The sequence below is a fragment of the Nuphar pumila genome, chromosome 13 (genome assembly GCF_984573655.1).
Source record: "Nuphar pumila chromosome 13, dmNupPumi1.hap1.1, whole genome shotgun sequence".
In the NCBI taxonomy this organism is placed as follows: domain Eukaryota; kingdom Viridiplantae; phylum Streptophyta; class Magnoliopsida; order Nymphaeales; family Nymphaeaceae; genus Nuphar; species Nuphar pumila.
The window spans coordinates 96,279,031-96,296,277 of NC_143261.1; the positions used below are offsets into that span (position 1 = coordinate 96,279,031).

Sequence of the window (17,247 nt, forward strand, 5' to 3'; positions counted from 1 at the left end):
ACCTAGAAAAATTACATTTCAAGGCTACTTGCGTGACTCATCTACCACACAAGAGATCGCTAATGATGTGGGCTCTTAGGAGCATGAGGCCCCTACTACGGGTCTACACATGGATGGCAGAGACAAGCATCACTTTTTATCTTGGTAACTTAGAGGCATTCAGTCATAATCCAGCACATGCTAGCTTCGTGCCACTGGCTTCTCAACCAAACACAATTGGGTGATAGATTTGGTAGTGGTTGCCACATCCTCAAATGCATAAACTCTATGAACGCCCATCCCAACTACCTATCTCAAACATGTCCTAAGGCATGAAATTGACAACTATCACCTTTGGGTAGGGGTGGCAATCGGGTTGGCGGGTCAGAATACCTCAACACGAATACGGCTCGTTTATTAAACGGGTCGGATGTGGCAAACACGAACACGATCCATTTATTAAATGGGTAACCCGACATGACACGGTTAACCCGTTTAATAAACGGGTCGGGTCGGGTCGACACGACATGATTACACGACACGGCCACCCGTTTATTAAACGGGTCAACCCGATAACATAGATACGATAACCGCACAGGCACACATTTCGTGTAAACGGGTTGACCCGATAACATAAACTCGATAAAAGAAGGTTAATATATATATATATATATATATATAAACGAGTTGCGGGTTGACGGGTTTGTGTAAACGGGTTGACCCGCCTGTCTAATCCGTTTATTAAACGGGTCAAACGGGTTGGCGGGTTGGCATACCTCTAACACGAACACGACCCGTTTAATAAACGGGTTAGGCGGGTCAACCCGTTTACAACACGAACCCGTTTAAGCCAAACCTCAACCCGGCTAAGAAGCGGGTTGGCGTGTCGGGTCAGATTTTGCCACCCCTACCTTTGGGAGGAGGCAAGTCTGAAATGCCACTTCCCATCCCAGCTACTGGTTTCCAAAAGGGCCTTATAAACCAACAAATTTGCATATGGGACCAGAGACATAGTTACTGTTGAACCTAGGACTCTCATCCCTCGGGCCTTTTGAATCGTATTTGGGCCGATTGCCAATTCAGGTTGATTTTGACAACATTGGTAAAAACCATATTCTTTTTCATTTTTTTTTAAATTTACCATGACTTTGTATGATTTGCATAATGTTTTTAAAAAAGGAAGTGCTTTTAATTATGCTACTGTGATGTATATTCATATTTTCAAGGAAAAAAAATTGATGGCCTACAATGTGTTAAAGTTTCACTATCCAACAAATCTCGATACAAAAATAAGCTCTCAATTGCCAAATTCATTAACTCCTGTCCCAGTTCTTAGATTCTAAACAGGGCCTAAAATAAAAAAATGCTAATAGATACTAAGAGCTGCAAGGGCAATCAAATGCGCCTTGAAGGTGCAACTGAATCCCTCATATTCAGATCCGACCCATCATCTTCGACATTGAGACTACACCAATTATGAACTTGAACCTTCCATCCTCGAAATTTGAAGGATTTTCCAATCAAGATTAGCAGATCTCTAGCCCAACCACCCGAGGTCAGGTCAGAGGTTAATGAATCTTATTTTCAATTCCAATCTCTTTAATTTAAGACTAGGGCTAGTAAGCAAACTGATCAGCATATGATTTGGCTCGGTTCATCTCATGACGAACTTGTTCGTGATTGATTCGTATAGCTGGCGTGCTGAGTCACAAGCAGCGTGTTTAGCTTAAATGTGTTGAGCCCGAACACAAGGTGTTTGTCTCAATTCAGCTGAGCTCGTACTGATAAAATTATACATATTTCACGTGTGATCTCTCTCTCTCTCTCTCTCTCTCTCTCTATATATATATATATATATATATATATATATAAAGAAAAAATGCATTATATACATAAAAAAAAGATGCATAAAAAATACATGAAAAGCTATATTTTAAGTATGATATAAACAAACATATATTATATGTATAAATAACATGAAATATTTTTTATACGAGCCAGCTTGTGGTTGCCTTCTCTTATTCAAGGATAAGCCGAGCTCGAGTGCCGCTGAGCTAAACACAAATACAATGATGTAGGGCCTTTGCTGAACGGTAAAATTATTTTATGTTTGGTTTGTTGGGATTGTTTACCAATCATTGAGTAGGGAAGGATCACAGGGACGCGTCGTGTTGGTAGTGTGTCTCCAATGACACGAGCGGATATGCTCGCAGACACATATCAATATTATTTTAATATTTGTAATGATTTTAAGTATTATTTTAATAAAAATCTGTTTTTTAATATTAAAATAAAAAAATATTTTTTAATGAAAATTTATGTGTTCTCGTGTTCTATTTTTCAAAAAAAAAAACCGAACTTCCGTGTCGAATCTGCATCACGGGTCTGTACATAGATTCAAAGTATGCGCAGAACGTACCATGTCTCTACACTTGGCAGCGAATCGTATTGTGATTTGATTTTAAGATGCACAACGGAGGTCACCACAACTCACAGTAATTAACCAAGCCACAAAAAAGAAAGTAGCCTAGTGAGAGTTCGAGAGAGTCCTATATCCGTAAATTAATCAGGAACGGAGGGCGCTTTCACAACCATCAGTCCTCCAGGTTCACTCCTTCACCCGCTTCCCTTACATTTCTCCTCGATTCTCAGTTGCGAGGAAAACAATTAAAACGAAAAAAGGAGGAGGGAAACAAAGAAAAAAAACTGAACGATCATCCATTTCTTTTCACCCCTCTCATCTACTTCAGATCTGTTTCAGTCTCCCCCTTCCCCGACTCTGCAACTCTTCCCCTTATTTTTCTCCTTTTCCGTCCGTCCGCCCGCTCGCCGGCGAGAGGAGATCCGAGAGGAGGAAACCCTAGCGCCGGCCGGAGAGGGGTTGCGGAGATGGAGGAGCCCTTAGAGATGGCGAAGTCGAAGGACACGAAGATGCGGATGGCCGGCGCGGAGCGCCTCCACTGTTACCTCGAGGATTGCCGGAGGGGACTCTCCTCCGGCGAGGTCACCTCGCTCGTGGATTGCTGCCTCGATCTGCTCAAGGATAGCAATTTCAGGATCAGCCAGGTCGCGCTGCAGTCGCTGGCCTCCGCGGCCGTCCTCGCCGGCGAGCACCTCAAGCTCCACTTCAACGCGCTCGTTCCTGCCGTCGTCGAGCGCCTAGGCGACGCCAAGCAGCCCGTCCGAGACGCCGCCCGGAGGCTTCTGCTCACGCTCATGGAGGTTCTTCGCTGTGGCCCTTATCTCCGTGGCGTTTGCCCCGATGGGTGTGATTTGTGGTTAATGATGTGCGAGCGAGTTAGGTTTAATGTTTTTTTGTTTAGTGTAGTGGTTTGGATCAGCATTGCCGTCTTCTTGTTCTTCTTCTTAACGGCCGTCTTCGTCTTCTTATAATTGCCGTTGTTATTGGATAGGGCCGATAGGCTGATTCAAATCCTAGCTTTACGGGAAACGGAAGCAGTTTCTTAACGGGCGAGCACTCCTTTTTATGTTTTTTTCTGTTCCATCCGAGTAATTCGTAGATTGATCTAGGGTTTACAAACGCGGAGAGCTTTTTCATGTAATTTTCTTTCTTTTTCGTTTTATCTTTGTATGCGTTTCGGAAGGAAGAAAAACCCTCGGTTTAGTAGAGAATGACTTCCATATAGTTAATTTCAGGAACTTCCGTGTGATTTCTTATATTTTTTTCTGAAAGATCATGGTTTCTCTCTCGTTTTGCTTCATTCTTAATCGCGTTTGTAGGGAAAATTAGGGTCTTGGAGCGAGGAGTGTTTCTATACACGTCTCGGTTCATCATATTTGCTACTCCACACAAAAGAGAGGGAACACAGTAAATACTAAAAAAAATGAAACTAATTTGGCTATTCGAGAACTAGGTGTTCTCATTTCATAGTAAGATTCTACATAGAGTTCGATCCTGACAAACTCCTGCCGTTCTATGGGCGTCTTTGGTTCTGTAGAATACTTGTGAGATATCTGATCTCAGGGTGGCCCTTGTACCTGGATTTCCTGAAGAATGAGCAAAATTCGCCTTTTCCTCACCTTTATAGTCGAGCTTTGTACATTCTGGTCCGGGTAATCTGATCTTTTATTTTGTTAATTTATTAATTCTTCTTCTTATTATATAGCCATCTGTGGGGTGTTGATGCCCAAGTGGCTTAGGTTTTATTAAGTCGCAACTATTTGCTGATGATTTAGTTATGACAGCAGGGGAGTGACTTTTCTGGATTGATCCTGCTGGCAAGCAACTAAGTACCGCGCCAACTCAACTCCGTTGACTTCACTTCATGCCTAATATTTAAGACATTATGTAGTTATTTGGTCAAGGCATTTGATATTGTTTATAGCATCACATGTTCATGTTCGTAAGGGAATTTGGTTTTTAGTTTTTGTTATTTTCAATTCTAAAGTGCTCATGGGTCTTTACAAACATGCTTGGAATTGAGTATTTATAGATGTTAACTATCACACCAGCTTGAAGATTGATCTGTATCACAATGCTACATCTTTGTAAAAATGGTGTTCTAAAACTTCTTGATTACAGATCATGTTTCCATTCGCTTCATTTTTTTTCCTTTTTTTTTTAAATAAAATTAAGTGGGCTGGTATGCAATTATTAGGTCTCTTCGCCAACAATAATAGTTGAAAGAGCGGGAAACTATGCTTGGACACACAAGAGCTGGCGTGTTCGTGAAGAGTTTGCCCGTACAGTTTCTTCCGCTGTTGGACTTTTTGCCTCCACTGAGCTCACTCTTCAGCGTGTCTTACTTCCTCCGGTATGGGGGTGACACTCTTTTCTTTTTTACTTTTTTTTACTCCCTCACCCTGGTTAGAAAAGGGGAAATGAAAGGGAAAAGTTGTATTTTTTTTTTCTTGAAAATTTTTATTGGACTATAACAGATGTTGCAGCTGCTAAATGACCCAAATAATAGTGTAAGAGAAGCTGCTACATTGTGCATTGAGGTCAGTGATTGATTTTGATCTCAGACACTATGGTCAGTTTCTTTTTAGCCACTATTTAATATTTCAATCCTTTTTGCATCCTTTCTTGTCATGTTTTCCCTACATTTGAACACATGCTCTACATTTCTTCTGCATGTGTCATCAGATTGACCTGCTTAGTTCTCCAGTCTTAATTGTATTGGTATATCAATAGTCTTAGCATATTCATAATTAGAATTTCTGTCTCCTCTTGGATTTGTCTAATGAACTTGAAAAACTTGTATGAGAGCTGATGAAAGAAAAAGGAAGAGTATGCATCTGAATGAGAGGGGGTCCTCTGTCAACGTTTTCCACTGAAATTGCAAAATATTACATGTAGCTTAGTAGCACACAGCCTGAATTTAGGTATGAAAACCTTTTTCTTCTTATATGGGGTTGGGTTCAATGACTATTCATGTTTTTTTTGCTAACTCAGGTTTACATTAGATGGGAAAAGTTGGGAATTACTTAAAGCAAAGAGGAAGAACTAAAAAGAATGAAATGTAAGGGAAAATAAACTAAAGAGCCATAAGCTCAAATGCACGCATGGAAAACAACAAAAACAAAGTGCAGCCACTTTATACCCTGCCAACTTCTTTCCTAGCTTTTCAATAATGCACTTGTGAAAATTTTGAGGCTTCAACCTTATCAAAATCATCATGGTCACCACGTCAAGGCTGTGAGGGCTCGATCTCGGCATCCATATCTTTGTTTTCCTGTTTCTTCTTGCTCACATCCTTCAGCATTTGTTGGCATTACCACTTCATGGCTTCTGGTAGGTTTCTCGATGGGTAAGGGGCAGCATTCTGGTGTGGTCCAGCCAAAAGATGCTTTGGCTGAGAAATTCACATGGGAACAGGCTTTGTGCAAAAGTTACATTGAATTTTTAGTCAGTCACCCCTCTTGATCTGGATTCTGGGTTGCCATGCTGTTGTTGGAGGCCATCTCACCCAAAATATCAAAATACTAAAGAAAAATAATTTTTTACCTCAAATGATTTAAAGAAATTGTGAAAGTTGTGAAGATCACCTTTCTTCACTTGAATGGTTGGAAATAAAACCCCTTTATACAAAATCAGTTTCTGCAATACAAAATACAAAAAATCACGAATTTCTTGCTCTTGAAACTCTCAAATCCCATGCTAAGTTCTTTCAAATGCTCTAGGGTGTGTTTGGGGGTCAAAAAGATCCCTTCATAACTTTTGGTTGGACCTCGTAAAAAAGAAAAGTCAAATTGGAAAAACACGTTTTCAATGGTACATCCCATATTTGTGTTTATCTTACAATATATTTGTATACTGTATGACATACGATGCAGAATCGATGTACCCCTGAAACTCATTTCATGTGTGTATTGTATCGGTTAAGGCCCGATAAATTCCTGTATCATAATGTATTATCCTGTACAATACTTGCAGCCATCTGTTAACTAACAATTAATAATTAATTAATTGGTAACAGTGGAGACTTGTGACCTTGCATGTTGACTAGATCATAAAATGGATAAAACGGGCGGGTCTGCTCTAAAACCTAGTTAACCTGTGCCTAGGAATACCCATTACCTCTATGTCATTATGCGGGCTGGGGTAGAACTAGAAGTAAATATGTTGCATAAGAAACATAATGGTATGTGCTTCTTGGTTTCTTTCATCATATCACTAAGGAGAAGGTGTTTTTTTGGTTTATGTCTTCAAGAATTTTGTGTCTACTTCTTCCCTTTGTATTGGAACTCTTGAAATTGATTCAGGCTTGTCTTCTTGATGGAAATATTTTGGGAGTGCACCTTTTTTAATAACGTTGCTTTATACAAACTACTCATGGAAGAACCAATTAAAATTTTGAAAGGGCCTGTAGGCTGAGTTGGTGTCTCACTCTCTTTTTTGCCCCCACCCAGGAGATGTATACTCAAGTTGGGCCACAATTTCATGATGAATTGCAGCGGCATCATCTTACCCCATCTATGGTAAAACTCTAGCAGCTAAACTCCCCATGAATTGATTAGAATGCATGAATGCATGTCTATATTCCGATGTCAGGCTTGTTAACTGAATCAATGGAGATATACTGTTAACTGAGGTGTTTAGGACTTGGGGGTTTAAATCCTCCTGGAAGCTGTTTGCCAGCTTGATTAGCCTCATCATCCCGACCCCTATATGGATTATTAGTGGCTCGGTGATTGATTAATACCAATATTCCTATAGAAGAAAATTTGGAAGTTATATGTCATTGTGAACCTATTTGTTTTTATTTCCTTGACTATGTTGTAATATATACTACAGGTTAAGGAGATCAATGCAAGACTGGGGAAGATTGAGCCCAAGGTTTGTTCCTCAGATGGTCTTTCCAGCCATTTTGGTTCATTAGAAATGAAGCCTGCAGCTCTACCTTCATTCAACCAAAAGAAAAGCAGTCCAAAAGCGAAGAGCTCAGCGCGTGAAAATTCTCTGTTTGGTGGTTAGTGATGCTATGTTTCTTCCCTATGTTGTTCTGTTCTTTTAAATTGATAATATGAAATTATTTAAAATGTAATGCTGATTTTTTTTGGGGCTCATCTATCATCATCTGTTATGTAGCTTTTTGGTCGTGCTTCAGCCTAGCTTTTTCCGTATTTCTTCATTTGTAGCAGTTTGTTAATTAAGCATTTCATAGATATTAGTTGTGTTATACTGGCCAATTGTAAATGTATATGGTAGATCGTGCCTTATAGTATTGTTGTTGCAAAGTGGTAAAACATCTTATACTTTTTGCAATAAATGTACTGAAGATGCACTTCTAAATGAAAGAAAAGTTAATTAAAGCAAGTACAGTTTCAATTTGTATGACAATTTCATATTTTAATTGCTGTCGTTGAATTTCTTTTGTTTGGCCATTGATCTCCGCTTTAAATTCTTTATCATGATCTTGGTGGAATTGCTTGGTCTACCTTATCTGAAGTGTGGTAGATTGTTGTTTATGGTTTGTGGGACTTGCCCTCCCATCTTTCATTGTGGGAGAGTGGCTGTGTGGCTACTAATTTTAAGTGGTTCTTATTTTTGTATTTTCTAAATTTCTTAAACTACTGCTCTCTTTTGACGCGGACATGCTGAGTTACGAGCTTGGCTCGGCCCAGTTCGTTAGTTCGTATTGAGGTGCTGCAGGTGGTCCGGTGCCGGTGGTGGTGGAGCGGTGGAGCCTGGAGGAGCTGAGTCGCCGCCTGAGGAAGGAGAAACCCTAAACCCTTCTGCTAAAGGGACCTTAGGGCTAAGGGATCAGAAATATATATGTTGTCTGGACTGTTGATCCGTTTGTGAACAATGGTTCAGATTTAAAACTTTATAAATAATATTTTAATTAATAATTATAATATATATTTAATATTTTTTACGTAAAACTGAACCCAGCCTAATCGAGCTACTCAAGATCAGTAGGCTGACCAAGCTCTGCTTGTTTGCTCGACAGAGCCTCAGAACCATGTTCGAGCTCGGTTCCTTTACTGGTTCGGACGCGTTACCGAGCTGAGCCTGGACCAGCTCAGTTCGTTGTGCATCCCTAGCCATAGCTGCACAATAAATAAAAAAAATGATTTTGCAACGTTTTAGAGTTGATCTTCTTAGGCACACAATGAGCAGCAAGAGGTTGTTGAGGAAAAATTAAAAATAGTGCAACCGAATGACAAACTGAATTTTCAATAAGATGATTGAATAATCACATCGATTAACCACTTGTGGCTAAAATGTAATTCAAACAAAATAGTTTTCATGTACTGATTGATAGTCCGTGTTGTCAATCAAGTAGCCTTGACAGAGGACCTTTGCTGCAATGGAACTCAGAATACATATATGAGGTAGGAAACAAAATCCACTTGTTTTTTATTTCCAAGAAATAGTTATAATCTTAGGAAGTACAGAAGCCATTGGTAGGCTACATTTTTTGTGGCACTTTTTATCCAGTTCTCTGCTGGCAATAAACTCCATGGGAGAAGCAGTAAACATACTTTGAGGAATGTACTCTCTAAACTAGCATCATGTACTGAGACTGAATTACACAGGCAGTGTGTATGGTGTAGTGTAGGACCTAAGCTGTGGTAGTGATCCTATTTGCCATAGCAATTCCAATTACCTTGTAATCAACCTATTTGCAAATGAGAACCAGCAATAACTTTCCTATCAAGATAGTGAATGCTCTTGGGAAGGTTTAGTAGTCTTGCTACTTGGAAATACTCGGAAATGCAAAACCGAAGATGTAATTCCTCGTTGGTTATGGTCACTGATGAAATTATCACTTGGTGAAGATAATATCTATATAGGTGAGGCAAATATCCATGTCCTATCGAAAGTGTAACTGTGTTGATGTGGCTATTTTCTCTGCGTCATGAGTCAATGACTTGTCAAAAGCTTCTCTTGGCTCCAGAAAAGAGGCTTGGAAAGCTGAACATGGACTTGGTTCCCTGAGAAAATATTGTAACTATGTTTGAGCAGCACTCATGTGGGTCAGTTAAGCTTTGCTTGTGTTGATTATGCTTTTAAACGATTCAAATCTATATAGTAAAATGCCAACTATATCTTGCATGTTTGGTTGAGGCATGTGGCTGTTATACAGATGGTTAGAGCCTCGACACTTGTCACTTCCCTTTGGTTTTATAACATCAAAATGTTCTCAAACTTGGCTTGAGCAAAACATGCAGTTGGTAACAAGCAAAGCTTCTCAAACTTGTCAACTCAGGCGAGTGCTTGAATGCGCTAGCTTCATCTCTCATGTACTGCCCTATTGTGTTCCCTTTTCTCTATCGTTTATAAATGATCACACTCATAGTTGCAAAAATTCTTGAGCTTTCTTGTGCTCGTGAATCTATGTTTGTGTCACCTCTCAATACTTGTATTGTTTTGCTTAAGATATGTATGCATATGTGCATGCATGTGTTCTTAATATTTTTTGTTGCTAATCATGGGCTTTGGTTATGCTTACTCTCTTGAAAGCCTGTGGTGAAAGCAGCAACTTGATATGCAAATGAGCTCAAGCTGATTTAATGATTGTTTTTTATTTTATACAGGTGAAAATGATATTCCAGAGAGGCCTATTGAGCCGGTTAAAGTTTTCTCTGAGAAAGAATTAATTAGAGAAATTGAGAAGATCAGCGCTACGCTTGTGCCAGAACAAGATTGGTCAGTTAGGATAGCTGCAATGCAAAGACTTGAGGGCCTTGTTTTTGGAGGTTTGCACCATGTTTGTACTCAAATGCTGCATTTGCATGACTATTCATGTAGATTTCTTGTTTCCCAGCTCCTATTATTGTTATGATTGCCACAACAATAACATTTCAAAATTTTAAGGGAATAACAAACGAAAAATTTGGAGAAGCTTTATCTTTTTCTCAAATAAGGAAAGACTAGAAACACTTTGAAGTCCCATCGTATTTGTTGCATGGCTTTTATTTTTAGGTGGTGTGCATTTTTTTGGGGCGAGGGTCGGTGATATACGTTGAAAAGTAATATAGTTTTCCATATTTCTTTTGTGCTTCCCCTCATAAGTGTAAATATCTTTAGTTATAGGGGTATTGTATTTTAACTTTCATTTGTTTTGCACAGTCAACAAGTTTTGTCCTGCAGTGTAACAAAGGTAACATCCCCTTTAAAAGAGTTGTATTCTCTCATTCTTTTCAATGAAGCTTTCTTTGGCTCCTCTCTTTGTTTCCTTCTCCTCTTGTGCCCTAACCATCTTGAGAATATATTTTCTTCTTAGGAGTCTTGGTAATTGTTAAAGAAATGCACAATAAAATAGCATAAAAATATTTCTTTTCTATTGAACCAAAATCTAGAGCTAGTGAAAGGTTCAACAAACTGATGTCATTTTTCATGGGGATTTAAAATGCGCAAGAATGTGTTAGAATGTTTTTTTTTTTTTCTTTCCGAATACTGGTGCATGTGGATTTATGAAAATACACTATAACTTACATGTATAAAACATATCCCTGAAGTTTGAAATGTTGATGTAAGTTGGTTGAGGAGGGATGTAATGAACTCGGTGTCTCTTTTGCTATCTTATAATGTGGAATAGAACTGAAAACTGCAATCAGCTGCATAAGACGTGTTCCATGCTATTCAGTTTTACAAGGAGTCCATAACCTTATAGACACTTCATTGGCATTCAGTCCTGTTAGATGGTAAGGGTAATGTAATTGATGACAAAATTTAAAAGAAAAAGAGCTCAAGCAAATGCGAAATAAGTAAAAAAATCATAAAAGAGAATAGATGAAGCTAATGACACAATATTGACTGTGTGAAAAACTGGTTTGACTATGTCCATGAAGTGTCGTATCGTGAAGTGCCTAAGTGTCGTGTTGTGCCGATACAGGATACACATGCTAAGTGAAGTGTCCGTGTGACATAGCCGACAATATGAAGTTATATAAGGACATGTATATTATGAAAAATATATACATTTATAATATATAAATAGATTATTAGATACATAAATAATGTACATATGCATATGATGTGGCTGTCATAAATTGACCCAACCAAGTCATAGCCGAGTCATATGAAAACTAGGCTGACTTGGCTTCAACTTGTGACACGGCCAGGTCTTGTGAAAAATCTGATCATTCAGCTTTTTGACCACGTAAAGGGCTCAGTCGAGCCTGGTCAACTGAATTCTTGAGTTGACTTGGCAAGTTTTTAAGCTTTGGTTTAGAATGCTTACTTATGCATCCTTGCCTTCGACACCAATTTCCTTTTAAGGTGTTGGGAAACTTTAGGGCAAGTTTGCTTTGGTTATAGGTGAGACAATCTATCACACTTGAGAAAGTTCAAGCTGCGATTGTTGGTCACAAGGTCAGTCTTGTGACCAACTTTCACAAGTTTCAACTTTCAAGGGGAGTGTTCCGCTGGGGGGTATTTCCCCCGGGGAAAAAGTCGCGTGGTCCCCCACACAACTTTTTCCCCCTTTTTGGGGGAGAAACTCCCTCCAAAATGGTGCAAAGGTGGGGGAAGTTTCTGCCAAATTTGATTCTTTGTGTGGGCCCCACTTAAAAAAGAGCGGGGGGGGGGGGGGGGTCAGAATTTCCCCTCTGGGCATCAAACGTGCCCATAATGTCCAGTGGTTTGGTTTAATTACCGTCTATTTGATTTAGATCATATTGATAATGGTATCAATTTATTTCTCTTTTTATTTGTTTAGATCTTAAATAGAAATGCATAACGATTAATGGCAAGATGTCCATGCTTAAATTAGAACATCTCCTGTGTGTGCCATACTTATGTTGTCATGTCGCATTTTGTGACAAATTAGCTATTTGAATTGATATCTATTTTTTTCTCCTAGTATAAGTGCCTGTAAGCTTGTTGAAACTGCTGCTCATTTTTTGGGGTCACTTTACCATCTTTGCCAGGTGCTACAGACCATGCCTCATTCCCAACCCTGTTGAAGCAGCTTGTTGGTCCTCTAAGCATTCAGCTATCTGACCGACGTTCTAGCATTGTGAAACAGGTTTAATTTTTCTCTTGCTATATCCTTTTGAGAACAGGCTTTTTATAACCATATTCAAATAGTGGTTTCCTTAAGAAAGAAAAAATTCAATGGTGGTTGTGAATTTATGGTATTCAACTGTTCATGAAAGCCTGTCAGTTGTTACTGGCTAAAAGGTCATGCAGAGACACACTTTTGCTTGTTGCTAATGGATCTTTAATTGCCAAAAGTAGTCCATCATTCAAGTGTGTAATTGTGTCTGTAAATGATTGATAATAAAAGCAGCAGAAATGTTAGTGGAGAAGTGATTGTTTCTGTCACATGTAGAGGTACATTTCTTCATTCTGGTGACTGTCCGTCATTGGTCTCCCCACCTTGATGATTAATGACTTTCGTCATTCTCTAGATTTGTTGTCTTTTCATCACTGTTGACCTTTTTTTCCAGTTTCTGGATATTTGGAGCATTTGTTTCATGATGATTTTCATACTCATGTTTTCCAAATATATATCCAGCAATTTCTTGTTTTTTCAAAATTTTACCAGAAATTTAAAACTCCTTGTTTTCTGTTGTCACTGGGGCACACACACACAAGCAAATTACTAGTGTGATATGATGATAATTGTAATAGGTACAAGTGTTAAGTTGTGTGTATGTGTGTACCTATATATAATAGGTAAATACCCATTAGGGGTATTTTTGTCTTTTCACAGCATTGTAATAGGCTGTGCCCATTAGGGGCACTTTAGTCTTTCTTTCTTTTTTATTTTATTTTATTTTTGTCTTTTTGATTTGAGCTAAGGGCATCATTGTCCTTAGCTCTTAAAGCCATTGGGACCTCCCCAACGGCTGTATTTATAGTCATTGGGGGTGGTCCCAAGGGCTCTAGTGCTCTCCTTTGTCTATATAAAGGGGCTAATCCCCCTTCTTGTAACTAATGCTTCTCTTAAGCATTCATGCTCAATAAGATGTATATTTTTTATGCTCTTGTGTTCCTTTTTTGACTGTTTGATGTCTTGTATGCACTTAGTGTTTGTGTAGTGCCTTAGTGCTCTTGTATTGTTCCTTAGTTTGACTTGTGTATGTGCATTGTGCACTTTGTTTTGTAATTCCGCATACTTCATGACATGATATCAGAGCGAGGGATTCTTGATCTTGGTATCTTGTTTGAGTGTGTGCTTTGAAAGGTAAATTTAGATTGATATATGACTTGGACTCGAGGCTCTCGAATATCGGTATGTATCTCTTGTTTAACCTTTAAAAGGTATTTATGATATATATTTTTCAAAATTTGTTTGAAATATTATGGTTATTTCTTGGGTATGTAAAATGTGTTTTTTTTTAAATCAATTGGAATTAAAGTTTGTGAAATTTCTTTTAATAAAATATTGTTTTATTGGCCCTTGTGTTTGTATTTTAGCATTAACTCGTAAGTAGTCTATTCCTGAGCTGTTTATGGTAAGTTCTCCATTGTTATTATTTAATTAAAAAAATATTTTTTATGCTCTTGTGTATGTCCCTTAGTGGATTTGTGTATGTATTCGTTCAAAGTATATATATTTATTTTGGGGATTTTAACACCTTTATGATTATTGGTGACTTCATGCATGTGTTAAACCATGTTCTTTGAATTCTATGTGGTGCTTTCATTAAGATGTGCTCCTTAAGAATTTTCAAATTTTTGTATGTTTTATATCTCGAGTCATCATTCTATGGATGTTTTGTATGCTCTATGTATCGTGCACATATGTCTATGCATGTTTTCATGTGCCATTAATGATTGTGTGACATGAAGGTTTGACTTTAAGATATTGCCCTATTAAATAATATCTCATTGTGCAAAATTATTTTAAAAGGCACCCTTCATTGGTTATGCTTGTATATGTTTTTGGATTTTTATATATGGATAGTGTTCATTCCTCCTTGTCCATAGTGTAAATTTTGGATTAATGAGTTGAAAATGGTTCTTGCATTTTGTTGAATGAATAAAATATTTATTTTATATTTGAGCCTTCTTGTATATGCCCTTTAACAATGCCGGTCCCAAGCCCGGATAAAGGAGGGTTGCCGTAGGCAAGTGACAACCAACATAAAAACTTAGTCATACTCTATGAATATGAACCATTTTGAGAATTTCGTTGGGGCGTTCCCTACTGAGCGACGCGCTGTACTCTATAGGCCCGAAGGCAGTGATAAATGGGCAAGGGTTGCTAGGTCGTCGCTCAGAAGCGACGCGTCACACCGATGTCCGGGCGTGGTGTCAAATAGGCAAGGGTTCCCTCACTTTGTTTGACGGGTGGGGGTAAAGAAGTTAGTCCAAGACCATAAAATTAGGTTAGCCACTTGAAACACAGGGTCTTTAACTGGTAAGTTGGTAGAGTTAGTAGATGTTATGTGTAGGAGAAAGATTGATATTTTATGTCTACAAGAAACCAAATGGGTAGGTGAAAAAGCAAAAGTGATAGAACCTTGGAGATATAAGATTTGATATATAGGAATAAATAAGAATATGAATGGAGTAGGGATTGTTATGAGTCGTGAGTTCATAGATAATGTAGTTGAGGTCCGTAGGAAGGGTGATAGGATTTTACTTATTAAATTAGTATTAGGTACGAATATTATTAATATTCTTAGTGTTTATGCACCTCAAGTAGGTTTAGATGATTTCATTAAGCGTCAATTTTGGGAAGATTTAGATGGAGTAGTACAAGGGATATCTTATGGAGAAAAGCTTTTCATCGGCGGTGACCTTAATGGACATGTAGGCATTAGTAGGGATGGATTTGAGAGTATCCATATAGGCTATGGTATAGGAGAAAGAAACGAAAGTGGAGAATGGATTTTAGATTTTGGTTTGCCCTGTGATATGATCTTAGCAAACACTTGGTTTAGGAAGAGGGAGTCTCACCTAGTAACATTTAAAAGTGGGGTTAATACGAGTACGATAGATTTTTTCCTACTTAGAATGAGAGATAAGAGTTGTTGCATCAATTGTAAGGTTATACCGGGAGAAAGTGTAGCTACACAACATAGAGTCTTAATTTTAGATCTTAGAATTAGACAATGTCGCAAAACAGATAGACATAGGATAGATCCTAGAATTAAGTGGTGGGCACTGAAAGAAGCTAAACAAGGAATGCTTGTAGAGCAAGTAGTTAAGGAAGCTGATTGGTGTCTCGAGGAGGATTCAGAATCAATGTGGAATAAGATAGCGGGTGGCATGAGAAAAGTGGATAAGGAGGTATTGGGTGAGTCTAAAGGCGATGCACCACTAGGTAAGGATACATCATGGTAGAACGAGGATGCCAAATTAGCTATTAAGGCTAAAAGAGAGTGTTATAAAAATCTAATTAAGGGTCGTGATAATGAGAATTTGGAGAAGTATATGATAGCAAAGAAGGAAGCTAAAAAAGTAGTTTGAAACGCGAGAGATAAGGTATATAAAGAGGTTTATGACAAGTTGGATACCAAAAAGGGCGATAAGGATATTTATAGGCTTGCAAAGATGAGAGATAGAAAATCGAGGGATCTAGGTATGGTTAAATGTATCAAAGATGAAACGCAAAGGGTTTTAGTCAAAGATGAGGAGATTAAGGAGAGATGAAAAGATTATTTTGATAAGCTATTTAATGGAAGTCATGCTCAAGATCTTGGAGACTTCTCCTTTCCTTTTCAGGAGATCAATCGTGACTTCATGCGCAAGATTCAAAAGGCGATGCACCACTAGGTAAGGATACATCATGGTAGAACGAGAATGTCAAATTAGCTATTAAGGCTAAAAGAGTGTTATAAAAATCTAATTAAGGGTCGTGATAATGAGAATTTGGAGAAGTATATGATAGCAAAGAAGGAAGCTAAAAAAGTAGTTTGAAACGCGAGGGATAAGGTATATAAAGAGGTTTATGACAAGTTGGATACCAAAAAGGGCGATAAGGATATTTATAGGCTTGCAAAGATGAGAGATAGAAAATCGAGGGATCTAGGTATGGTTAAATGTATCAAAGATGAAACGCAAAGGGTTTTAGTCAAAGATGAGGAGATTAAGGAGAGATGGAAAGATTATTTTGATAAGCTATTTAATGGAAGTCATGCTCAGGATCTTGGAGACTTCTCCATTCCTTTTCATGAGATGAATCGTGACTTCATGCGCAAGATTCAAAAAAAAAGAAATTGCAGAGGCTTTGAAGAAAATAAAATCAAGAAGGGCAATTGGCCCAGATGGTATACCTATCGAGGCTTGGAAATGCTTGGGAGAGAAATGTTTAGAGTGGTTGACAAATCTTTTTAACAAGATTTAGCGGACAAATAAGATGCCTAATGAGTGGAGGAAGAGTACTTTGGTGCCTCTATATAAGAATAATGGTGATATATAGGATTGCACAAACTATCGTGGTATAAAACTCATGAGTCATACTATGAAACTTTGGGAGAGGGTGATTGAGTGTAGGTTCAGGAAGGTTGTCATGATATCGGAGAATCAATTTGGTTTTATGCCTTGAAGATCAACTATGGAAGCTATACATCTTCTTAGACAACTTATTGAGAGATATAGAGAGAGGAACAGAGATTTGCGTATGGTTTTTATTGATTTGGACAAGGCATACGATAGAGTACCTAGGGACGTTCTCTGGTGGACAATGATGAAGAAAGGTGTTTCTCTCAAGTACATTAGTATAATTAAAGATATGTATGAAGGAGTAGTAACCAATGTCCGCACTTGTGGAGGGGTGACAACCAATTTTCCTATAACGGTTGGGTTACATCAAGGATCTGCTTTAAGCCCTTTCCTATTTGCTATAGTGATAGATGAGCTTACGAGATCAATTCAAGAAAATGTGTTGTGGTGTA

At 38.3% G+C, this 17,247-nt stretch overlaps 1 protein-coding gene across 3 annotated transcripts in view; it reads left to right on the plus strand.

The window, feature by feature from the left end:
* The first annotated feature begins 2,659 nt into the window (after positions 1-2,659).
* The window catches only part of CLASP (CLIP-associated protein), a 28,920-nt gene continuing 14,332 nt past the window's right edge, over positions 2,660-17,247 (plus strand). For all 3 annotated transcript variants that reach the window (XM_089985295.1, XM_089985296.1, XM_089985297.1), the window contains exons 1-7: positions 2,660-3,201; positions 4,599-4,754; positions 4,879-4,941; positions 6,853-6,921; positions 7,238-7,412; positions 9,988-10,149; positions 12,325-12,422. In XM_089985295.1, coding sequence (XP_089841421.1) covers positions 2,869-3,201; positions 4,599-4,754; positions 4,879-4,941; positions 6,853-6,921; positions 7,238-7,412; positions 9,988-10,149; positions 12,325-12,422 — 1,056 coding nt within the window. In that variant the 5' untranslated portion in view covers positions 2,660-2,868. The remainder of the gene's footprint in view (positions 3,202-4,598; positions 4,755-4,878; positions 4,942-6,852; positions 6,922-7,237; positions 7,413-9,987; positions 10,150-12,324; positions 12,423-17,247) is intronic.